Source organism: Eurosta solidaginis, chromosome 1 (assembly GCF_040869045.1).
Source record: "Eurosta solidaginis isolate ZX-2024a chromosome 1, ASM4086904v1, whole genome shotgun sequence".
Lineage (NCBI taxonomy): Eukaryota > Metazoa > Arthropoda > Insecta > Diptera > Tephritidae > Eurosta > Eurosta solidaginis.
The window spans coordinates 54,874,648-54,901,869 of record NC_090319.1 but is presented as its reverse complement, the minus strand read 5'-3'; the positions used below and the strand labels follow the sequence as shown (position 1 = coordinate 54,901,869).

Genomic DNA, 27,222 nt, shown 5'->3' with positions numbered 1-27,222 from the left:
AAGCGCAGTCAGCGCAAAATCAGTCACAAATGCCAGCGTATATGCAAGCGCAGTCAGCGCAAAATCAGTCACAAATGCCAGCGTATATGCAAGCGCAGTCAGCGCAAAATCAGTCACAAATGCCAGCGTATATACAAGCGCAGTCAGCGCAAAATCAGTCACAAATGCCAGCGTATATGCAAGCGCAGTCAGCGCAAAATCAGTCACAAATGCCAGCGTATATGCAAGCGCAGTCAGCGCAAAATCAGTCACAAATGCCAGCGTATATGCAAGCGCAGTCAGCGCAAAATCAGTCACAAATGCCAGCGTCTATGCAAGCGCAGTCAGCGCAAAATCAATCGCAAATGTCAACGTCAAGTCATGCGCATTTATTATCGCAAAATCAGCCGTCAATACAACAACAAGAAAGAATTCAGCCGACACCATCATCAATACATATGCCGCTAACGCCAGCGCAAACGCCTACCATGAACAGCGCCGCCTTAACTTTCATGGATAATTCTGCCGTCAAGCTATTTCCATTGCCAAATTTCGATGGCAATCCAGAAGATTGGCCTTTGTTTTTGGCCAATTATAATGATACAACAAATGAATTCCATTATAGCAACAGGCAGAACCTAATGCGCCTTCACAAAGCGCTGCAAGGTGCTGCTAAGAGAGCCGTCACGTCGTTGCTTATCTACCCCGAAGATGTTCCACGGGTCATTCAGGAGTTGGAATTCAACTTCGGTCGTCCGGAATTACTAATTAAAGCACAACTGCAAAAAGTACAACGATTTCAGCCTATAAACGAGAATCACTTAGATCAAATATTGGATTTCTCGAATCGCGTCAGAAATATTATTGCCTTTTTTTAAATCAGCTAGGTGTTCACATCATTTAATGAACCCTACGCTACTCGAATGTTTAGTTGGGAAGTTACCGCCATCCAATGGAGCCAAAGAGCAGCAACTATTGTACCTTTTCCAACAGTGGAAAACTTTGGTGAGTGGTTAAGTGAAATAGCTAAAGTCGTTTCTTTATTGCCAGGAGTGTCAGATGTCTCGCTTCGGACTATTCAAGCCAACGTATCGCAGTCAACGTCGACTGCACAGTAACACGTCACAATGGATCTGCTACAAATTCTACACGCAGAGTCCTGTATAATAACGAGGTACAGTCTGAAACGAAAGGTACATGCATAAAGTGTGGACAGTCACACAGACTAGAAGATTGTCGTCAGTTTCTATCGGGTGATATAGCAACAAAATGGAGTTTTGTCAAAAACAACAGATTATGCTTTGGGTGTCTTCGTAAAGGGCATAGTCTGGGTAATTGTCGCCAACGTAAAGAATGTTCATATAATGGTTGTAAACGGATGCATCATAAGTTGTTGCATTTGGATGCATCTCAATTAGCTCCAACCCCTGAAGAAGTGCAACGTGTGTTAAATTGTCATGATGATAAACAATCAACGCTTTTTAAGATATTGCCAATAACATTGTCTGGGCCAAACGGAAGTATATCTGTATATGCAATGTTTGATGAGGGTTCATCTATCACTCTTTTAGAAGACCACATTAGGTCTACGTGGTCAAACCATACCTCTGACTGCAATGGTATGGTGAGAGTCAGGTTAAAGAAAATTCTAGAAAGGTTTCAGTCACAATCAAGGGTAGTTATGCCGAATATAATATTAAAAATGTTCACACGGTAAGGTCGCTTAATTTACCAATCCAGTCGTTTGAAAAAGAAAAGTTTGCTCACCTTCAGTCGTTGCCCGTAACAAGCTATTATAATGCCAAACCTATAGTTTTACTGGGTCTCGACAATAGTTATTTGGGTATTTCCAATAAAACGGTCGATGCAGGACCAAACAAGCCTATCGCAATAGCAACTCAGTTGGGGTGGGTAGTATATGGACCACTCAAGCAAAGCCAAGAAATGCATCCACGCGTGTTGCATGTCCACAAGAAACAGTCATTACAAGAGTTGCATAAACTGGTGAGTGAGTACTACTCAGTTGATAGTTTTGGTGTACGTAGCACTAACATTATATTGGAGTCCGATGACAATCGACGTGCCAGAGTGATTTTAGAAGAAACAACGAAAGAGTTGGATCAAAAATACGAAGTTGGATTGTTGTGGCGCAGTGATCACACAACACTTCCATTTAGTTTTGACATGGCATATCAGCGCTTGAGAAACCTAGAGTCGCGTATGTCAAAAGATAGTAATTTCAACACAAGATATAGAAGCGAAATTGAGAAGTATGTTCAAAAAGGGTATGCTAGGTTATTGTCGCGAGATGAGGTTGCACAAACAAGTCCAACCACATGGTATTTGCCACATTTTGGGGTAGTAAATCCACATAAGCCCAACAAGCTTCGAATTGTGTTTGACGCAGCCGCTGCCACATCCAATGTTTCACTTAATTCGGCTTTGCTCAAAGGGCCGGAACATGCACAGTCACTTATCGCCGTAATATACAAATTCCGTCAAGGCTCTGTAGCAGTAGCGGCCGATATACAAGAGATGTTTTCCCAAGTAGCCATAAGGGATGTCGATCAGAACTCACAGCGATTTTTGTGGCGTGATGGGGATTCGTCAGAGCCCGTTCGAGTATACGTAATGCAATCCATGATTTTCGGAGCCGTGTGCTCGCCATGCTGTGCAGAATATATTAAAAATTTAAACGCCAAGAAATATGAGTCTGTTATGCCACGAGGAGCCACCGTCGTTGTTAATAATATGTATGTCGACGATTTGGTAGTCAGTTTTGCGAACTCAGTCGAAGCTGAGGAAGTCGTAAGAGAAGTTATATATATCAACTCAGCAGCAGGTTTCAAATTGCGGAACTTCGTGTCAAATGACAAATCTTTACAAATCAAACTGGGGAGAGAAGGTGACACATCCGTAACATATGTTGATATGGAACATAAATCAGCTGCCGATAAAGTTTTGGGCATGTTTTGGAATACCCTTAACGACACCTTCGAATTCCACGTTAAATTTCACAAAATTTCACGTGATGTACTAAATTGCAAACGACCGCCTACGAAAAGAGAACTTCTCGGTATTGTTATGGCCATTTACGATCCGTTTGGATTTCTCCCAAATATAACAATATACATCAAACTTTTGCAACAGTCACTCTGGAGATATCAAATCGAATGGGATGAGCCACTGCCACAACAACTTAACATTAAATGGACGTCATGGTGGGAGTTTTTCCAAAAGGTATCGAGTTTCTCTGTCCCACGCTGCTATTCTGAAAGATTAATGTCAGCCAATGAGATTCAACTGCATGTGTTTGTCGACGCGAGTTTCAGCGCCTACGCAGCTGTAGCATATTGGCGAATAAAAACAGGTAGCAATGTGGATGTCGTCTTCGTCGCAGCTAAGTCAAGATGCGCTCCTGTAAAGGGTATGACAGTCCCTCGTTTGGAATTACAGGCGGCAGTTCTTGGAGGCCGTTTGCATAAATCCATAATTGAATGCCATGACGTAAACATTGATCGTGTTGTTTTCTGGAGTGATTCCAAAACTGTTTTACTCTGGATTAAGTCCACCACTAGAGAGTATAAACAGTTCGAAATTTTGTCCACCACTATGTCGTCTCAATGGAGGTGGTTGTCAACAGCGCTTAATGTAGCAGATGATGCCACTCGAGGTAAACTAGTACCACAGTTTGATCCAAATCACAGATGGCTAAGGGGTCCAGCGTTTCTACAATTGGAAGAAGAAGAATGGCCACAAGAAATAGCAGATTTCGTACCAAATGATTGTGCCGCAGAGGAGAAGAGGACCTGCCTAGTCCTGACATCGCCAAAGGATGAGTATATAATTAATTTTAAAAAATTTTCTTCTTATTTGAAGGTTCTCAGAGTCATGAGCTGGGTACAACGCTTCATTTCCAACGGCAGACACCGGTGCCGACGTATCGGAGAACTCAAAGCCTCAGAAATAGCAGAAGCAGAAAAAACACTGTGTCGCCGCGTACAGGAGGAATGTTTCGCCAGCGAATTCGCCGAACTACGCTCAAAACAAAACGTATCTAAGTCCAGTCACATATATGCATTAACGCCTTTCGTCGATGATGATGGTCTTCTAAAGGTTAATGGTAGAATCGACGCAGCATACTGCCTTCCTGTTTCAGCACGTCGCCCCATCATTTTGCCACAACATCACTATTTTACACGTTTAGTCGTCACATATTTGCATGAGAAATTTCACCCACGGATGAAGAGCCCATAACACCAAACCACTTTTTATTTGGTTGCCTAAATTCAACCCAAACGCCGACTAATGACGAAGAAAACGTTTGTTTGAGAAAACAATATCGAATAGCGCAAGCACTAAAAGACCGCCTTTGAAAAAGATGGACCTGCGAATATTATTGTGTCGTTCCAAATGGAGGGAACCAGTCGAGCCATTGAAGTGTGGCGATTTAGTAATAATATGCGACGCTAGTCTACCTCGTAGTCAATGGATAAAAGGGCGAATCAAAGAAGTAATAACAGCAAAAGATGGACAAGTGCGATCTGCAGTAGTCAAAACTAGTCACGGTGAGTTACGAAGACCAGCCAGCAAGCTAGCCGCTTTAAACGTTTGTGAATCTCCATAATGATTCACCTGGAGGTGGAATGTTGTCGCAATACTATTAATCCCCAAATGTAAAAATGAAATACAACCCTGCACAAATTTGAGTATTCTTATTCGAATTTTCTATTTGATCAAATAATAAAATGTATGTTCAAATCCTCTCAATTTATATGTCAACTTCCAATACTTGCAATTAATCTTTATATACTTACAATACATGTACCAACACATAAATGAAATTCAAATTATACATATGTATCAACTGAAACGAACATTCTATGAAACGAAATGTCCATTCGCGGAAAAATTTCATAGAAGAGAACATCAAATTTCTTTAACACGCACACGGAAATCAAATTGAATAAATTGATCAATAACTTTTTATTTGGTTAGTTTTCTTTGTGGGCATTTTTGTCTACATATGGCATTAAAAGTATTCTAGACAAATTAAATGAAAAAGGACGAACCCACGCCCATTCTGAAATTTTCTTTTATTATAATTTATTAAATTTTGATGAGCTCAAGGCAGTTTAAAAAAATTTTTTTCCGGTAAAATATATTCAATTGTTTCTTGAAGAGGACCGGTAAAACATATTCAATTGTTTCCTGAAGATGATCTCAGAATGAGATCGAAATATCGACCAAATAAAATTGGAAATACAACCATTTAAACTGTGTTTCAAAAATTTGTTTAAACTGCCTTGAGCTCATCAAAATTTAATAAATTATAATATTTGAAGATAAATTTTTTAAATATTTTTAAAATTTTCTTTTATTTTTGTATTTTTTTGCACCATATCATTACTGGAGTTGAATTTTGACATAATTTACTTATATTTAATTTGTTTGGATTAAAGTCGACACAGACACAATGCGGTCGACTACTAAGATATATAAAATATAAAATTAACGTTACAATTAAAAATAATTAAATTCAACCATACATATGAAAGAAAGTACAAAATATCAGGCCAGACGTGATAGTATTGAATTATGTAACTCGGAAAACGAACATTCAAAACTGATGCAGTTATACAACAACTTAGTGCGAACACCAGCTTCGCAGGGGATTATTTTTGGCAAAATTTTGCCGGCAAAGTGGTAAATAAAAAGGCACAAAGTGCCTGGACGTTCTACCAGGAACAGCACAATTTAGTCGACTAACGAGATCAGATGAGTCGATCTCGCCCATAATGAGCTTGTGAATGAACATTACCCCGAGTAAAGCTCTTCGATTTTCTAAAGTTGGCAGATTTATAAGGAGAAGCCTATTTCTATATGGTGGCAAATGCACACTAGAATCCCAGTTAAGACCACGTAGTGCAAATATAATGAATTGCTTCTGTACTGACTCAATACGCTTTATAAAGTTTTGATACCCTGGGCACCAGACACACGAACAATACTCTAAGATTGGTCGTACCAACGATGTGTAGAGGGTTTTAGTCAGATACGGATCATTAAACTCCTTAGCCCATCGCTTGACAAAACCGAGTATACCTGTTGCTTTGCTTACCATTGATGAAACATGCGTATTAAAAGTCAGTTTAGGATCAAAAAGAACGCCTAGATCACTTACGACAGATATACGCTCCAAAGGCGTGCTGTTTAACGTATACGATGTCAAACTTGGCTTCACTCGGTGAAATGTCATTAGTTTGCACTTCGAGCAATTCAAAACTAGTAAATTTGCAGTACACCAGCATTGAAATGAGTCCAAGTTTGCCTGAAGAAACTCCACACGGGAAGACTCCGAAGGCAAGTATGAGTAACAAAGTTTAACATCATCCGCATACATAAGAGTTCGGGAATGTATGCGAGTTTGTGGTAAGTCATTTATAAACAAGGTAAAAAGTAACGGACCCAAATGACTATCCTGAGGCACACCAGACGTTACATCAAACAACCTAGAAAGACTGTTTTTAAACAAAACTTGTTGAGTCCGATTCGCGAGATAGCTTTCGAGCCATGCAAGTAAATGCTTCGGAAATCCAAGTAAATAAAGTTTGTAAACTAAAAGCTCATGATTGACAGAGTCAAACGCTTTACTGAAGTCGGTATACATCACATCCGTTTGCCTATTGTTTAAAAATCCATCCATTACAAAAGAGGTAAACTCTAGCAAGTTGGTAGTAGTTGATCTACGCGGCATAAAACCATGCTGGCAGGGCGATAATATGGAGCTACAGATGTGTTGAAGTTGGCATGTAATTATTCGCTCAAATGTTTTAGGAATAGCTGAAAGCTTAGCTATACCTCTATAGTTCTCAATACTAGACCTACTACCTTTTTTGTGCAAAGGTATAATAAATGATTTCTTCCAAATCAATGGAAAAGTGGCAGATTCCACAGATAATTGGAATAATTTATGTATCGGCTCAGATAAGTTAACTGCACAGTATTTGAGTACACAACTAGGAACACCATCTGGACCCGGAGAAAAAATCGGTTTCAAACCGAGAAGGCTTTGAAGAACAGTATTCTTATCAATTACTGCATTAGGAATGCAATTAAAACTTTCCAAGTTGATATTAAATTTTTTGTCAAAATTTGACTTAAAATTATTTTTTTTTTAAAAAGTGGACGTGTTCGTTATCCGATTTTGCTAATTTTTATTTAGCACACATATAGTAATAGGAGTAACGTTCCTGCCAAATTTCATCATGATATCTTCCACGACTGCCAAATTACAGCTTGCAAAACTTTTAAATTACCTCCTTTTAAAAGTGTACGGTGCCACCACGCCCATTGTTCAAAATTTTACTAATTTTCTATTCTGCGTCATAAGGCCAACCCACCTACCATCATCACTTCATCCGTCCTTGGTAATGAATTATCACAGTTTTTCGAAATTTTCGATATCGAAAAAGTGGGCGTGGTTATAGTCCGATTTCGTTCATTTTAAATAGCGATCTGACCATACCAAATTTCATTAAGATTCCTCAAAATTTACTCAAGTTATCATGTTTACGGACGGACGGACGGACATGGCTAAATTAATTTCTTTTTTCACCCAGATCATTTTGATTGAAGTCTATACCTATCTCGATTAGTTTATGCCGTTACAGGGTACCGTTATGCGAACAAAATTAATATACTCTGTGAGCTCTGCTCAGCTGAGTATAATAAATTCGTGTCACTCAAAAAGTTTTGTAAAATTATATATTCAAATTTGGAATTTTTCATGAGCTTTTTTTAAAACTTATACAATTTTCCAAAAATATTTTTGAAATTAACCTACTTACATAGAGTCATATTCCGATTTTCGAGTTCAAGAAAATTTATCGCGTTCTATTTGAAAAGCTGTTTTAATTTTCCTAAATCGATAATTTTATTTCAATTGTTTATTTCAATGTAAAAAAAAATGAATTTAATATAATTAAAAAATTCAATTCGGATGCGAGAACATCAAAAACAAGTCGTACGATGTTGATACAAAATCGGTTCGAAATTTTTGTGTAAAACCTGTTAGTTTTCGTTCATCAATCTTTTTTGTTTTATTTAGCGAAAATAAAAAAATTAAAGGGAAGATAACTAAATTTTTATTTGCAGAGTTCAAAACCCAACGCAATAACTGACTTATTAGAAATTCCTAGATAAATGAGAAAAAGTGCAGTATTTAGGACACAAATTTCAAATGATACTTACGATCACGGTTGCCACTTTGGTCCATTTGGACCAAAAATGGTACACCATTTGGGCCGCTGCTCCCTTTTTTCATTTTTGGTCCTTTTTAGGCTGTAACCAAGATTTGGGTACCTTTTTTTTCACTGAGGTTAAGAAATGTACAACACCGTCCACAAAATTTTCAATTATAATATTAATAACGAAAATAATTGCTGTCATTGTTATAGCGCTTCACCTAGCAAATAGTTTAGAAAAGTGTTGGATCTTGAAGCAAACCAATTTTCATTAATTTTTGATGAAAAAAGCGGCCAATTAGAAAATCTTATTTCGGTGGCTACATATTCCGATCAATTACACAGGCCGACAGCATCTCAGACCCTAAAACCAGACTATATATTTTCGAAGGATTTTCATGCGATGAATCGAAATCTGGCCTCAAAATTGCTCTATCAGCTCTGGTTTTCGATATATCCTAACCTAAAAGGGCAAAAACACCGTGTTTGCCTATATTTGAGGTTATGTAGCCTTGCAGATGTTTTCTTTCACCAAAATTAAAGGATGGCATCTTTAAATACAAGTCTTCTTCTTTCAAATGGCGTTGAGTTTGCCCAAATATCATTTTAACTCCTAATTCACCAACCCCCACGTATCTCCTGTGGTGAGTTAGCACACTTATGGGGTGAGACAACATTTTAAGAAAAATAAGACTTGAAAATTAGTAATCGACTGTATCATATCAATGTTATCCCAATCGATTTTCAGGTGTAGGAAAATTTAGAAACATGAAAATTTCAAAATGCGATATCTCAGCGAAAAAAATTATATTTGAGCAAACTCAACGCCATTTGAAATAAGAAGACTTGTATTTAAAGATGCCATCCTTTCATTTTGGTGAAAGAAAACATCTGCAGGCTACATAACCTCAAATATGGGCAAAAACGGTGTTTTTTGCACTTTTGAGTTAGGATATCTCGAAAACCAGATTTGGATTCAGCGCATCATAAACCTTTGGAAATATATAGTTTGGTTTCTGGGTCTGAATGTTGGTTAAATTTTGTCGGCCTGTGTTATCAAACACTTTTCGGAGTTTGCCACTGATGAAGCTATCCTTGAATTGGAACTTTAGTTGATTTATCAAAGCAGAGAATAATTTGCTTTATATTAAGTGCACTTGCCACTCCCTAAATTTATGTTCAAGTTATGCGAGTCAGCATAACGATAAGTATTGAGAGTTTGTGGAGTAATATATCGACATGCCAAACAAAAAGTGCCCCTTCAAAAGTTTTTAAAACGAAATCCTTTGTAAAAATTTTGAAAGTGTTACTTTTTGTTTGGGATGTCGATGTTTAACTTTGCCTCTCACACAATGTTCATATTCATTTCATTTTGAATAATTTTACCTTCAATGATTATATTAAATACATAACTTAGAATACTAAGGCCCGGTTTTTTAGTAGTTGGTTAAGCTAAGCTTAAACTAAGTTTGCTTAAACTCTAGTCGAATTTAAACTCCAGGGGGCCTACTCTGTATTGCGATGCGAAAGAAAAAATACGCGAAATCGCAAAATCGGTACTCTGTATCTTGACATTCGCATGTATATTTTGACTTTCGCATTCACATTTTGCCCATTCGCAATTATTCTCCCTTTTCGCATTGCCGACACTCTGTAAAGCGAAAGCGAATGTCAAACAGCATTCATTTTCGCATTTTTCTTGCTACAAGTAATAGGCATTCGCATTGTTCAAATATGTAAGTATTAATTGATGATTTTATAAATTGATATCTTTATATTCATTTAAAAATATATAGGACAACTCAAAAAACAAAACAAACACAAAAGCAACAATTTGTAATCCTAGTGCACTTAAAATACATAAATAAATAACAATTAAATCGAAACCACTTTTTTATAAAGCAGTTCTATTTGAAATCATGTCATTTTTTATTTGTTCTCTGATACAACTAGCAATATTTCCCATTCTATGATTTTCCACGTTTTCTGTATTTATCACGTTCACTTCTTCCAGTTCAATTTCTGAACTGGGAGGATTTCTTCATTTAAATCAATCCTTTCTTCATTTAAATCGTTCCATAATGCTACAGAATCCTTTTTTTAATTTGTTCAACAAAAATTAATCGTTTGCCGAAATTGTAATCGCCTTGTTTCTTTTGTTCTCTTTCTTTGAGTTTGGTCAGTGATGCATACTCAAGCAAAAAATTAGCGAAAAATAAAAAAGCGACATTGTTAGCGATGCGATAGCGCTACAGAGTTCCAATTACCTTTCGCATCGCAATTTATTTTCGCATCGCACTGCCTTTCGCATCGCAATACAGAGTAGGCCCCCAGTTAAACTACTCGGCAGTTTTTCAGTCACAGTTAAAGGCCGGCTTTTGTGGTTGGCTTTTTTGTGTGGCAACATTGGTTTTTTACTATCTAGATAATTTATAGATACGGCAACCGCAAGATTTTGTTTACCCAACAAACATGGAAAAAAATTCTCCAGCGAAATATATATCTAGTTCCGGAGGGATATCCCACATCATTATTTAATTATTTTTAAACCAGATAGTTCTCGAATTGATAACTTCATTATCTAATCACTGCCAACCTTTGAGAAATTTTGTAAAATTAAGAGATTTTGAGAAATGTACAGTTCTCAAATATGTATATATTCAATACATTTCTCCAGTTGATATCCTACATTGGATATCCAGTTGAGGTGGAAAAAAAATCTCCAAAGTGGTACCACCAGAGCCAACAGCTGTTTATTGTGAGCAATAAATACCTGGTTGATAGCTGTAATGAAGAGTAATTAATCAAAAATAAATTATATTGTATTTTATTTTCGTGAAAATACTGTAGTATGGAATTTTACATTTGAGTCCAGTTAGAGAACCACAAGTTGGTAATTAAATTTGTTCAACTTAAGTAATAGCATATTTTGCTTTATAAAAAATTCCCTCCTTTGCTGAGTATGCTATGATTCTCGAGTTGAGCCACTGTTTCGAAACAACTCTTGAGATTTTAGAAGTATGCCTAGTTATCAACATGAGTTCTAATGGTACTCAAGCCCAAATGCTTGTTGGGTATATTCGACGGCATTTCGAATGAAAGCAAATCACCGATGGTTAACCAGAGTTTAACCCTGCGAGATCGGCCGCTTAGGCTCAGCTTAAACTTCAGCTAAAGTAGACTAAAAAACTGCAGAATAAGTTTAAGCGTAGTTTAACTGACAAACTGAGTTGAGCTTGTACTGAAAAACTGGGCCTAAGTATCTTAACTTTTTTTATTGGAAGTAAGGCACATATATTTTTTGAAAGCGATAACTTTACAAATGCTCAACGTAGATCTGATATAACGCTTTGTGTCAAATTATTCCCATTGGAGAGCAGAACCCCAGAAACTTTGATAATAACATTGTTATCTAATTTCTCGTACCTCGCTAAATGTGGTTAAAACTCCATTACTACACAGTTGAAACATTTCAGAATTTTCAATGGTTAACTTGGGGCCTGTGGCTGGATTCAATAAATTTGAGTTTTGAAATGTACATTTTTTTTTAAAACAAATAATACGTAAAAAAGTGTACATTTCAAAACTCGCACTTACTGAATCTAGGCCATAGGCGGGAAAATTGAAGCGTGAGGGTATTGGTAAACGGAAGAGTAAAGAATTTAATTTGCGTATCATAAAAAAAATTGGACCTCCAAGATATTGGTAACAATTTTTTTTAACTTTTAGGACTGATTTTATGATAAAATTGATACAACCGAGCTCTGGAGAAATTTAGTTTAAAAACAAGTAAGGAAGGCTAAGTTCGGGTGTAACCGAACATTACATACTCAGCTGTTCCCCCAGCGGGTTAGGGGGTCAGAATATACTCGCGGTAGTTATGCCTATCGTAAGAGGCGACTAAAATACTAAATAGATTCAAGAGCTTGTGTAGCGCAACCCTTTCAGGTTGCCAACGCAATATATATATTCTCCAAACCCAATTGTCAACCTCACCTATCCTTGGCGAATCCTGTTTCATTAACAGCTGAGGCTCTGGCGACCCCGAACTCCTCATGGATCTAGGGGGTGGGAGGACGGGTTGGTCAAGAAGATCGCATGTGGTCGTAACAAATCGTTCCCGAGATGGTCGGGCTTGGCACCGGAACATACCGGATTTGCATCCGGCAAAGGACCATCAATATCGATAACACTCCCCAAGACCTTCGGGGAGTGTCTTTATCGCTACAACAACAACAACGACACTCTCAGCAGCCAAATTACAGCTTGCAAAACTTTTAAATTACCTTCTTTTAAAACGGGCGGTGCCACGCCCACTTTTCAAACTTTTACAAATTTTCTATTCTGCGAGGTCAACCCACCTACCAAGTTTCATCGCTTTATCCGTCTTTGGCAATGAATTATCGCACTTTTTCAGTTTTTTGAAATTGTCGATATCGAAAAGTGGGCGTGGTTATAGTCCGATTTCGTGCATTTTAAATACCGATCTGAGATGTGTGCCCAGGAACTTACATACCAAATTTCATTAAGATACCTCAAAATTTACTCAAGTTATCGTGTTTACGGACAGACGGACGGACGGACGGGCGGAAGGACGGCCATGGCTAAATTAATTTCTTTTTTCGCCCAGATCACTTTGATATATAGAAGTCTATATCTATCTCGATTAGTTTATACCGTTACGGGGTACCGCTATGCGAACAAAATTAATATACTCTGAGAGATCTGCTCAGCTGAGTATAATAAGAATTTTATGAAAAAAAACTGCTCTAGTTTGGATTGCAGCACGGGATTTTCTCTAAGGTTTTCGTTGAAACATATATTTATGTTATTTAGGCTTTTTGTTAAAATGAAAGTGTGTGTGATATTGTACTTTTACCACTTATTACTAGATTTCGACACAGGTGTGAATTTCCGAATTGTTTGTAAACTAATTAAAGAATACAAAAATTTGGCCCATTTCTTTGAGATTAGGTCCCTTTTTTTTATGAATATTGGTCACAAACGAAAACATGGAGTGGTAATTGTGCTTACGATATTTGCCGTCATCCAGTGAGTTTTACAGCTCCGGTTCACGCTCAATTCTCACGGGAATGTTCTAGATCATTGAGAGACTTGAGAAGCAGATGTCGTGATATTTTCGCACACGTGAAATGTGATAGGCAGATGTCGCCGCTGTTTTTCATTTAACTCATACGGCGAAAGGCTAAGCAGCGACATCTATTTTTGAACAAGTAGGTTTATTAAATGCAGCGTTGCCAAACTAAAGACAAGTAATTAACAAATTATCTGGCTCGCAAATTGAACCAGACTTCTATCTGGATTTATCTGGCTCAAATCGTTGTTGTTGCATTTACATGCAAAATTATTTATCTGGCTCAGGCGTTTGCCACCGGATGATGGCTATTATAGCAGTTATGAAAGAATACACATTAGGGTGGGTTCATTTGTATGGAGTAGGTCATGATAAAACCTTAAAAATCAAAGTCTAAAAAAAGTAAAAAAAAAATGAAATTTCGCAGGCTCGAAAATTATTTTTTTGGGTATGCGTAGTGGAACTTTTTTTCCTGAGCCCAAATCCTATCGAAAAATCGATAGCGCGATATCGGTTAATATATCGACCCAGTCTAATACACATACATACATCCAAAATATTACATCTTTCAGACAAATAGATTTGAAATAATTATTGTCTCTTGGTCTAAAAAAAAATTATTAGTTGCGTTTTAGTTCGAAAAATTTTTGAATTATTGCGTTTTGGTTTGAAAGTTCCCTACAAGACATGTACATAAAAATTGTGACTCCTGATAGCACCTATGACTGTAGTGTTAATTGTTGCAGGGTTACCATGCTGCTACTTTTTTCTCAAACACAAATTAACATGGCTGCCTATCAAACAGCGTTGTATTCTACCGACGCCAAACTTGAGAAAACCTTAATTGAATTAAGTAAACAAAAGAAAAAACTGACTTGATAAACAAGTGCCAGGCTAAGTGCATCATATATTTATTTATTAAATTTTTCATTGTAAATTTATAAATGTGCAACATGATTTTGTTTATTCTGCTATTTTCACTTTACTGCTAATGATGTAATTTCAGTTCACTTTACTTTCGTCTGAATATCTAAATAACACATATTTATATATGTATGTGCTTACCCTGTAGTCAAAAAAACTACAGTAGTAACTCAATTCGTGCACATGCTCGGTACTTACACACCTCGATTCTTGTAACATACGAGGGTTGCCTTTTATATTTTGCGCCTCATAATGAAAACAGTATTGTATTGTTTTCTCCATCCAGGTCAATACCGTACACTTCTGCATTCGCTCGAACGAATTTTCAAAGCACTTTTGCCACTCAGAAGAGGCCACCTCTAAACGAGCTGTTTGAAGGCTTCTACAACTCCTTCAGGCGTTGAAAAACGTTTCCCTCGCTTTTTTTTTTTTTTTGATCGGGAATAAAAAGAAATCATTAGGTGCCAAATCAGGGCTGTAAGGCGGATGACCCATCAATTCGACCTTTTGAGTCCTCAAAAACTCTTGTGTGAATCGATATGTGAGAGCTCCCATTGTCTTGGTGAAGAATGCTTTTTCTTCGGCGGTTGGTTTTCCTTAATTCTATAAAAACTTTTGGCAAACAAATGGTTGTAAACCACTCAGAATTGACCGTTTTAAGTTTATCTGGTGGAACAGTTGCGACATGACCAGATTTTCCGAAAAAACAGGCAAACATTTGAGGTGTTTCTTGGGCGAACAACTTTTGTTGGATTAGGCTCGTCTTGGAACACCCATACAGTCGATTGCTGTTTTGTTTCCGGCTCATACATATATCCAAGATTCGTCAACTGTTACGATGTCATAGACGTGCTTTGATCCACCACGGCTAAATTTCTTCGACATTTCTTTACACCAATCGACACGAGTCCTTTTTTGGGCAATTGTTAAATTATGCGGTATCCAACGAGAACAAATCTTCTTTACGACCAAATGTTCATGCAATATTGAATGTATGCTGGTCCCACTAATGGTCAAGGATGCCTCTATCTCGCGATATGTCACATGACGTTCTTGTGTTATCAATTGACGCCCAGCATCGACTATTTCTGACACAACCACCATTTTTGGACGACCTTCACGAAATTCGTCCTGCAAGGATTGGCGGCCACGTAGAAACACGTTGTACCATTGTTTCACAGTGGCTAAGTGTGGTAATTCAACACCAAAAGTAGAAGTAAGTTGATTGATGCACTCCTGTCTCGATAATCCACATCGAAAATCGTAGTAAATCATTGCACGAAAATGTTCACGGGTTAATTCCATTTTTAGGCAATATGAATTTTTAAATTCCCTATAAATAAACACAAATAAAACTCGTAAGTGAAAACGCTATATGCAAGTTTATGCCAAAAAATACCAAACTTTACGATAAAAATATCTAATTACAGCTAATCACATGTAGTGTTGTCAAGGCGTAAAATATAAAATGCAACCCTCGTAGACCAAACGCAAAAAATTACAAACATATTCCACAAAAAATAAGTCTCTTAGTCATAACGTATCCAAAACAATGAATAAAATCGACAAAAAGTTATTAAATTCACCAACTCAAATATTTTTAGGTTATGGATATGGCGAGAAACCAAATACCAATTGGTTGGCTATACGTTTCGTTTGCGCGTGAAAAAAACGTCTATCCACGCTTAGATAATGGTTAGGAGACCCATCTAGCGGCAGTGGTTAAACAACTAGCTACAGCACAGGGTGTACTGAAAAGCGGAGACATAACCCTCTGTTGTATTTCTGTGTATAACATATAGCTGAATCAGTAGTGATAAGTAGTGGACGCGCATAGAATACATAGAATTAGTGCAGAGGGTGAAACACATATTTCAGTTACATCTGAGTATAATGCTTATTGAAATTTAGTAGTACTAATTTTATGCGTAGCAATTTCAGAGGTGTATGTAAAGTTTGTCGCTTAGCAGTCCATATATAGCTTAAGCGTAAACGTATATAGATTTGAAACACAGCTATTATGACGATCTAGAGACTTAAGGCTTGGTTTCCTCCAAAAGCGGTACCACTATGTTACGACCGCTAAAGAGTGGCCGGTATACTCGCCGTTTCTAGCGGCAACGCTTTGTTGGAAACTACGAACTGTTACGGCAGACGAGTTGCCAAAGTTAATTTTACATTTTTGCATGTTTTTGTTTTGCTTTTTTTATAATTTTTCTTTTAATAAACTCACAAAAAAAAATTCAATTCAAAAATGTTGTTTATTTTATAAATAATTTGAAATATTTGACAAAGTATTCACCGCTTTGACAATAGCGGCAGGAAAAGACGGTGATGAACGAGTTTCCACCGTCATGACGGCAGCGTTATTTGTTGCCCGGCGCTTAGTTTCCACATAATTACTTTTACATTGCAATATTTTTGACAACGTACTCTACCGTTATGTAACGGTCGCTATATGGTGGCACCGCTTTCGAGGAAACCAAGCCTTTAGAAGCAGCGTCATACTGAACAAGCGAGTTTGCACAAAACAAGCAAAAATTAAAAATTTTTTAGTTCAACATAAAGTATGTGAGTCTTTCTATATTTATGTATGAATATGAACGAATTAAACTTAAGCGTTTTAAATTTAAATACATATTAAAAATAATCAACTTATTTTTCAACCAAATTCTTTCATAAAATTGCGATTTATTTCACACGAAAAAAAAAACTTGGTACTTGCGACAACTTCAAAACTTGCACCGGGCCCGTTTTCCATTACATGCAAGAATCGAGTTACTACTGTAGTTGCAAACTATCCCACAACTAATATGAAGGCTAACCCCTAGAAAACACCCATTTTTCCATACAAGAAACTGGTTTTTTGATGTCCTAATTGATCAGAGATATACCAGTCTCGAACTAGTTCAAAATGCACAAAACAATTGTTTGAAGTCCGCCGCACCATAGGTTTTAAATACTCTGTAGGGAAAATCTCTAGTTCACAACTTGTGCGCTTCTAGTGCCTTCGGAACACTACTAGTTTTTTTTTTGTTTGTGTTTCGTGGAAGGAGGAAATGCTTTGTACACTGACCGGAATACAGGCATGCTTAACCAACGAACCGATATCATTTCGTTACGATAATTAACGTTAATAAACGAAACAAAGTCATTTCGTTTCGTTTATTAACGGTAAGAACGTCAAATTAACGAAATGATTTTGTTTCGTTTTCTGCCATATCAAAACGAAATCAAATCGTTTATGTTGATTATTAATTTCAAACTATGCTGGCAAAGCTGATTGATGGCGGAGTCATTAAAGGTGAAAGCATTAGCCAAGCTGATTCCAACTTTTCTCATGAATTTTGACAGTACGAACATTTCTCAGAGTATTTTTGACATTACGACCAACGAATTACACAAACAAATTACATGGAGTTTGTGTGTATGTCCACTCGCTGTTACCACCTTACGGCTTCACCATGGCTATAGCATTGCCAGCACAATTCAAATATAAAGTATCACGTTTTTGTTAACCTTTTTAACGTTAACGAAAGGTTTTCGTTTCGGTTAAAAACGAGATACAATTTATCTTGATAATTTCTTTATCGATAATATTTCGAAGTGTTTCAACGGAAACGGTGGAAATTTTTTGATAAACGATTAGCTTAACATTACGGTGCATCCCTGCCGGAATATTTAAGCCTCACTGCGAGACTCTCCGAGTGTAGGACTCCGTTCTTCCTCCGTCTTCTCGTTTACTGCTAAGTATATGCTTCACATATGTGCTAACGGTATCCCATCTGGCTCTTAGGCAGGTCATGTTATTGATGACACTGCCCGGGGATAGGTCGCCAAGTATCTCTTCTACCCTCCTTCGCTGATCGGAGAAGTGTCCGAATTCGATGCAGGTGTGGCGTGCATCGTCGTATTGTCTCCCAGTACATGCATCTCGGGCTATCAACCTTGGCCATTCTGTGCAGGTATTTGCGGAAGTAACCGTGTCCGATTAGAAACTGGCTCAGTTAAAAGTCTACCTCTCCGTGTGGTCGCTTCAACCATGGATGCAGTTCAGGGATTAGTTCTCACTAGTCCACTTTCCTACGGTGCTGTTGCTCCAATGTTCTTGCCAGCGTCGAATCGATTGTTCTCGAGCCTGCATGGCAACAGCAGCTCTACTCGCTTGCGTTTCGTTGTCGTATATTGCTTTTCTTTCTTCAGCGAGAAGATACATATTTGGTATATATAAGGTTCCCGCAACGACTAGGACAGCTTCAACCAAAACCGTACGGTAAGCCGAAGCTATTCGCCGCGACCCTCTGCGTTTGACCGAGGTGAGGACAATTCGGTTTTTCCGGTATTTCATTGCGTTCGCCCCGATTTCTGCACCGTATAAGAGTATAGAATCCGAAGCTGATGCAAGCAGCTTCCTTGTGCATGGCTTTGGACCACCTGTGTTTGCCATTAATCTACTCAAATTCGCTATTGTGCGCGCAGCTCTTTCGCAGGCTCCTCGTATGTGATCTGAGAAGGTGAGTTTGCTGTCTAACGTCACTCCCAGATATTTCGTTGAAGTGAGTGTTTCTATTGGCTGGTCCCCAAACGTCATATTACTGGTAGTGGGAATCCGTCTCTTTGGGTGGATTACGTTCTCCGTTATCACAGCTGCCACGTCGTCTGCAAAAGTAACGATGAAGGTGCTTTCTGGCATGTCCAATAGAAGAAGACCGTCGTAAGTTGTATTCCAGAGATCGGGGCCTAGTACCTAACCCTGGGCGGCTCCGTCTGTTATTTTTACCTTTTTTTTGGCCGTTAGTGGTTTGATACTTGTCTCTTAAGTAGTCGCTTAAAATTGCTAGCAAATATTGCGGTACCTTGAAAATGAGTCACTAACTAAGCAAACCTTTGTTAATACCCACGTCTGTACATATGTATGCTGCGACCCATTTACCATTGCAGTAAATAGTCCGTAACCATTTTAATGGATTACATACCGCCAATGTTATGTGACCCGTATAATTGTTTTGTATAACTGTTTGGCATATAAATTGGGTTATGAAAATTCGATAAAGTTAAAAGTTTCCGATAAGCATTTGAATGGCTGGCTAGAATAAGGTAGTAAGAGACAAAAACGTTTTTAACGACGCGTCTAAATAAGTTTGTTTACATTTTTATACTCAGCTGAGCAGAGCTGACAGAGTATATTAACTTTGTTCGCATAACGGTACCCCGTAACGGCATAAACTAATCGAGATAGATATAGACTTCTATATATCAAAATGATCTGGGCGAAAAAAAAATTCATTTAGCCATATCCGTCCGTCCGTCTGTCCGTAAACACGATAACTTGAGTAAATTTTGAGGTATCTTATTGAAATTTGATATGTAGGCTCCTGGGATGAGTCAGATCGCTATTTAAAATGAACGAAATCGGACTATAATCAAAATGGGCGTGGCTCCGCCCTTTTTCATTTAATTTGTCTAGAATACTTTTAATGCGAAATTTGGGCATAGCTTCTATGACGAAAAATGTTTTCTGTGAAAATGGGCGAAATCGGTTGAAGCCACGCCCAGTTTTTATACACAGTCGACCGTCTGTCCTCCCGCTCGGCTGTTAACACGATAACTTGGTAATAAAAATGGGCGAAATCCGGCTATTACCCGACCAAAAAAGGGATGAAAAATGGCGATTGGATTGGTTTTTTGACGCAAAATATAACTCTAGAAAAAACTTTGTAAAATGGGTGTGGCACCTACCATATTAAGTAGAAGAAAATGAAAAAGTTCTGCAGGGCGAAAATAAAAGCTCCTGAACTCATGGCAGGAATACTGTTCGTGGTATTACATATATAAATAAATTAGCGGTACCCGACAGATGATGTTCTGGGTCACTCAGGTCCATTTTTGGTCGATATCTCGAGAACGCCTTCACATATGCAACTAAGGGCCACTCCCTTTTAAAACCCTCATCAATACCTTTAATTTGATACCCATATCGTACCAACACATTCTAGAGTCACCCCTGGTCCACCTTTATGGCGATATCTCGAAAAGAACTAAGGATCACTCCCTTTTAAAATACTCTTTAATACCTTCCATTTGATATTCATGTCATACAAACACATTCCAGTGTTACCCTAGGTTCAATTTCCTACATGGTTATTTTCCCTTATTTTGTCTCCAAAGCTCTCAGCTGAGTATGTAATGTTCGGTTACACCCGAACTTAGCCTTCCTTACCTATTTGATTCAAATATATTTATTTTAAATGAAATGTGGATTAATATTGATGACGTTTTTGTTTTTATATTGCACCTTGGTTCTAATTTTTTAAATACGAGCCTGACCCGTGCGCATCTTGCGCAACCAATATAAACGTCTCTTATCAAATTTCAACAGAATCAGCTGTTCTATTAACTTACAGCTTGCGCTGCCGTCTAGCGTATAATACAGCTTGGCTTGCCATCTAGCGTACAATAGCAACAATAGTGCCATAGTGAAAATAGATTTCTTTGTGTGCTCACAATCGTTTATTTTTAACAAATTATTTTAATAAAATATAGCTAAACAAAAGCAATACTACCAAAATTGCCCAAAGCTCGCTAATAACCCGAACCTCCATCTTAAAACTAAAACTTTATTTATAGATTTGGATTCCAAATAAGAGCGAAAAAGGTTCCCGTACATAAAAACAGCAATTAAAAATATTATATGTGATTTTAATTAATAACTTTAATAATGAATTTCTTTTCTCCGTTTCTTAATTGCAGAAAAAGGTCTCGATCACATTGCCGAAAATATACTAACCTATTTGGATGCAGATTCGCTCAAGTCCGCCGAATTGGTTTGTAAAGAATGGTTACGTGTTATATCCGAAGGTATGCTTTGGAAAAAGCTTATCGAACGCAAAGTACGCACCGATTCATTATGGCGTGGCCTAGCCGAGCGTCGCGGTTGGATGCAATATCTTTTCAAGCCAAGACCTGGCACTACTCATAGACCACATTCATTTTATCGTGAACTCTATCCAACTATAATGAAGGTAGGCCTATTTTTATTTTTTATTTATCATTAATACCTTCCTGAGAATCTTCTGAACTTGGCGCATACCGAATTTTCTCTTTAAAAAACACATGAGATTGACTGAGCTATACAGAGGAAAATGGACTCGAGGGTCTGACCAATAGTTAATCGAGAGGGATGAAATTTTTAGATACATATATCGTTCTTATAACATTTCGTTCTGCTTAGTCCAAGTACGCAAATATATCGTGACGGATTAAAAAAAAACGAGCCGGACCCGTGCGCATCTTACGCAACCAATATAAAAGTCTTTTATCAAGTATCAACAGAAATGAGCTGTTCTATAAATCAATTAAAACTTACAGGCTTGCGCTGCCATCTGGCGTAGGATAGCAACTGTCGATAATGCAGTGAAAATATTCACAATAGTGCCATAGTACAAACAGATTTCTTTTTGTGCTCACAATCGTTTATTTTTAACAAATTATTTTAATAAAATATAGCTAAACAAAAGCACTACGACCACAATTGCCCAAAGCTCGCTAATAGCTCGAACCAACCAAAACTTTATTTATAGATTTGGATTCTAAATAAGAGCGAAAAAGGGACGCGTACATAAAAACAGCAATTAGAAATAATATATATGATAAACAAATGTAAGGCGCGATAACCTCCGAAGGGATTTTAGGCCGAGCTTGTCTTCCAATTTGCGTCGTGCTCCTTTTTTGTTTTGCCTACAAATTGACGGGACGGGACTTACTTGATTTATGCCGACTCCGAACGGCATCTACAAGGCAGATGAGTTTTCACTGAGAAGCTTTACATGGCAGAAATACAATCGGAGTGATTGCCAAACACTGACGAGGGGCGACCCCGCTTAGAAAATTTTTCTTCTAATTGAATAAACTTGTTTCAAAAATTTTGATGTTGCTTTGCCCGGGTCGTATCTTCGGTATGGTAGGCGGAGCACGCTACTATCACACCACGGCGGCCGCCATGACAGATTAGGCAGGGTTAAATAGGAACCCGTGTCATTCCGGTGCATAGACCCGATTGCCGTTTTCTGTCTCAGCGATGACGGGACCCCTATGTGGGATTGTGGTGCTAAATAATCGGGAGTCATTGACCACCCTGACTAGTTGATATAACTTGCGGTAGCGTTATCTCAATATAGTTGTAAAAAGCTGAGGGCAGCTTATACTAAATCAAGTTATTTATACAAGGAAATAGAGGTAAGTGGCTCCGAGAAGGGTGACCTTTGCTGATGATCTGGCAATCCTCGCGGAAGGTTTATTGCTAAAAACCCCGCCGGACCTGACTAGCTGCGAAGCTAAATAAATATGAGCTTGCTCTATACACGAGAAGGTACAAGATCCCCTTACCGTCTGCTGCTGTCGTGAGTTCATTGGTAAACGCTGCAGGTTCTCTCCTAGGGAGCTGCACTGACTGTATGATATGGTGGTCAAGCCAAAGCGTTTCTGTGGAGTGTTAGCTTGGTGGAGCGTACTGAACTTACTTACTTAATTGGCGCTTAACCGCTTAAATTGTTATGGCCGTCCGTTATGAAGGTTAATTGGCGCCAATTGGTCACACCCAAGAGAATCCGTTTTCCACCTGGTCCTTCCAACGGAGTGTGGGTCACCTTCTTTCTCTGCTTCCATAGGCGGGTTCCGATAAAAATACTTCCTTAACCGGGGCTTCATGTTTCATTCGCATTATATGGCCTAGCCAGCGTAGCCGCTGCGTTTTAATTCGCTGGACTATATTGACGTTTGCGTAAAGCTCGTACATCTCATCTCTAAATCTTCTTCGGTACTCGCCGTCGCCAACGCGTAGAGGTGCGTAAATTTTTCGAAGATCTTTTCTCTCGAACACTTCCAGAGCTGCTTAATCTGATGTCATGGTCCATGCTTCTGCATCATATAGCAGATCCAAAGTTGCCTTTATTGGCAAGAGCGCTTCTTCCTTGGATTTCATAGCTGATGTTGTTGTTTTTGTTAATGCTGGTTCGCAAATAAACGAAATCTTTTACTAAGCGTTCCAATTACTCTGGTTCCAATATCAAAAGACTGGGAACGAATGACACTGATTGAAATCAAAGACATCATTCGTACACCACCAACTCTGTCTTTGAATACAATGTTGAATATGCATCCGGTGGCCATTGTTGGGAGGGTGGCTGCAGCTGATGTTGTAATATGACTTCGAGACGCCGGATTTGGACTTGTGTAAAATGGGCACTTAGCATTATTACTAGCTTCGATTTCATACCCAGCAAGACAGAAGACTGTGCGCCAGTTAAAATTACGGCCAATATCTTCACAACTAATATACCCTCGAAGGAGGATTGGTGAACTTGTTTATGAATGGATCTAAGCTGCATGACAAAGTTGTGGGGGATGACTATTCCGTCCGCCACAAGTTTAAATGTCCGACGGCTGCAGCCGTCAAAGGTGTGTTGGACGGTATCCCTTTCAATACGTCATGTGTTACGAAACAGCACCTTTATTTTTTTAAATATAAGGGGATATACGGCTTTTATGCTGAAACCGTCAGGTGGGTGACGAGGTGCAATAATCTCGTGGATTTGTTCTCAGCTACCCTTCCATGTACATAGGATTTATTTTGCCTATCCAACCTTCCTGTGGAAATGTGAAGTAGCCCCCACATTCTAAGGTGGATGTACACGATGATAGTGCGACCCATCATAGTGTATGTAGTATTTGCGTGATCACCAAGAGCAACTCTGGCGAATATATAGAAATTACTGGCTAAGCTCCAACGCCTGGCTTGCGTTTGCATTGCGGAAGCCATGCGATCATACCCGACGGCGCCAATGGAGGTGCTGCTCGAGCCAACACCGCTAAACATATGGTGTTTTTTTTTTCTACATGAAAATGTCGCCTTCACACCAACCCTTCAAAAAGTTGTATTCTGTTGTAAAATCAGCTTAGCCTCAATAGAGAGCATCATTATCTTTTCTCAACAAGCTACCCCTAAAAATGGCCAAAAATGCAACATTACTTGCCCTCATTGCCATTGACGGTGCAGAAAACAGGGCTGTCAATTAGCTGATGAATCACACGAAGCTGAAGCGAATGCTATATATGTACGTATGTGTCGCATCATGCCTCACTCAAAAGCAATTTGCGTTCACAGTTGACAGCGAACAACCACACGAACTGCATTTTTTGTAAAAATGGTTACAATTTTTGCTCTTTTCAAGTCATGCAGGGTGGCACTGAACATTTTAAGCGGCTACAATTTCACAGGGCGAAGTGAGAAACTTAAAAATGTTTGCCGCTGAAAGTGGCGACATTTTCATGTACAAAAGAAATCACCAATAGTGATTACGCAGGCAGCCGGACGCATGCTGGTAAACATTGCTCTCTGAGAGAAACGAAGATATATCTCGCATTGTAGAGATAATAAACGAAAAAATTCCACTCATCCCAGCAAGGAGGTTAAGTTTGAAAGGCGCTTTAGCTCAGAAGCACTCCACTCATATGGTAACCGATGGCTCGAAAAACCAAAGGGCACCGGAGCGAGAATCCATACCACTCAACCATTTGCCGAGTATTTTTCAGGGCGAGGTTGTCGCCACATCTTTCTCAAATACGATGTCCTCGCGATAAGAAAACAAAGGATCCTTGGATCGCTAGAGTTAGAAGGTAGGCACATACACTCTCTAAAGCCGGGCACCATCCTGGATTTTCTCAGGGATATCGGCTTCGATGAGGTGCTGTGAAGAGAATGAGGGCATAATAGACCAATACGCCGTAGTGCATAACCTCACAACAAACTATCTATTTGCCAAAACGAAGTTATCATTTCAACTCAACCTAATGAATTCTCACTTAAAATACGCATATTTTTTAATCTTACTGCTCATTGTTACCTTCAATTTTTGCAGGATATTGATAGTATAGAGAGCAATTGGCGTAGTGGTCGTCATATGTTACGTCGCATTAATTGCCGTTCGGAGAATTCAAAAGGCGTATATTGTCTGCAGTATGACGATCAGAAAATCGTATCCGGTCTGCGTGATAATACAATTAAAATTTGGGATCGTACGGACTTGCAGTGTGTTAAGGTGTGTATTGGTCAATATACTTACAATATATCCAACGTTTTAATTTTTGCTCTTCATTCACTATAGACTTTAACTGGTCATACCGGTTCAGTTTTGTGTCTTCAATATGACGATAAGGTGATTATAAGCGGTTCATCAGATTCGACGGTACGAGTTTGGGATGTAAATACCGGCGAAATGGTTAATACATTGATACATCATTGTGAAGCTGTGCTACATTTACGTTTCAATAATGGCATGATGGTCACATGCTCAAAAGATCGTTCAATTGCTGTATGGGATATGACTTCACCCAGTGAGATCACATTGCGTCGTGTATTGGTTGGTCATCGTGCTGCTGTTAATGTTGTTGATTTTGATGAGAAATATATTGTATCGGCTAGCGGTGATCGCACCATTAAAGTATGGTCAACATCGAGCTGTGAATTTGTGCGCACATTAAATGGACATAAGCGTGGTATTGCATGTCTTCAATATCGTGATCGTTTGGTGGTTAGTGGCAGTTCAGATAACTCAATAAGGTCAGTTGATCCTTGGTTGTATAGATATGATTCAAAAAAATGATTGAGCATTTCATTGTTTGGTTCTTCATTAGACTATGGGATATTGAGTGCGGTGCTTGTCTGCGTGTGCTGGAAGGTCATGAAGAGCTGGTGCGTTGCATACGCTTCGATTCGAAGCGTATTGTCAGCGGCGCCTATGATGGTAAAATTAAAGTTTGGGACTTAGTGGCGGCGCTGGATCCGCGCGCACAAGCAAGTACTCTTTGTTTGAATACCTTGGTGGTAAGTAGTAAAAACCAACACTATTTAAATGTTTATGTTTTGTTAAAATGTAATTTCCTTCAAATTCGTCATGCATTTTTAAAGATAAGCTTCTGTAGCTGTATATTGAAGGTTGTATATAATAAGGGGTGAGAGCGCAATTTTGAAGGTGTTTTTACTTTTTCTGAGGACTAATGCAAACGTTTTAAAGACTAGAGTTGAGAGCATGCATTGAGTTGCATGGCTGGTTGATGTCCTCGTGGATGCAAATACTCTCATCGCCGCCATACAGAATTTACGACGATCACGGCAAAAGTACGAGCGATTTGGAGCCAGAGTGTTGGTTTTGTCGTGCGTAAAAGATCATGTTGTTGTTGTTGCAGCGATAAAGACACTCCACGAAGTTTTCCGGTAATTTCCGGTAACAAGCACCATTCGGGTACAAACCCTACCATCTCGGGAACCGTACCATTCTCTAGGCCACCGTGAGAAAATGCTTAGCTAAAAAGGGGCGGTGCACTAGAGGTTTACGCCGATCACTTTATCGGCGGCGGCGGCGTAGGCTATATTATATACGCCGGCGTACGCCGGTGTTCCTAGATTTAAAAGCTTGATTTTTCAATTTAAAAAAATAATATTTAGGAAAGGTTTTGTTTGTATGTATTTAGGGAAATCAACGTTTTGGCCATTTCGGAAATATCTGGGGGTTTTCCCTCAAAATCTCGCAGATCGTTCAAAATGTTTCAGGAGTAGCTCTTTGCGGAGGGATTGCCCTTCGTTCACATACTCAAAAGAGGCTTCGAACCTAACCCCGGCCTTTAGAATTGGTACTGCTGCGTCTGATGAAAAGAAATAGGATACATAAAATGGTCACACTTTTGTCGGTATATCTCGTGTAAAGAGTCGTTTCACCTGGGGTTAACTCCTAATAATCGTCGCGAACACAATTTCTTTAAATCATATGTGGCTCCTTGGCGGTCACGCACAAAGGCGACTAACGGTTTCTATTAATGGTCTATTAATACTCATGACTCTCGTGGCACAGGGCGCCTACAGTTTTTTCGAGCTACAATCGATCTGTTTGACTTGACAGTTTAAAATATATGTTGAAATGACTT

General features: G+C 38.6%; 1 protein-coding gene across 1 annotated transcript in view; it reads left to right on the top strand.

Moving 5' to 3' along the window:
- slmb (beta-transducin repeat containing E3 ubiquitin protein ligase slmb) overlaps positions 1 to 27,222 on the top strand; it is a 97,465-nt gene that overhangs the window by 51,079 nt on the left and 19,164 nt on the right. The window contains exons 3-6 of the mRNA XM_067790821.1: positions 20,995 to 21,266; positions 25,161 to 25,340; positions 25,407 to 25,861; positions 25,936 to 26,125. Of these exons, the coding sequence (XP_067646922.1) occupies positions 20,995 to 21,266; positions 25,161 to 25,340; positions 25,407 to 25,861; positions 25,936 to 26,125 (1,097 nt within the window). The remainder of the gene's footprint in view (positions 1 to 20,994; positions 21,267 to 25,160; positions 25,341 to 25,406; positions 25,862 to 25,935; positions 26,126 to 27,222) is intronic.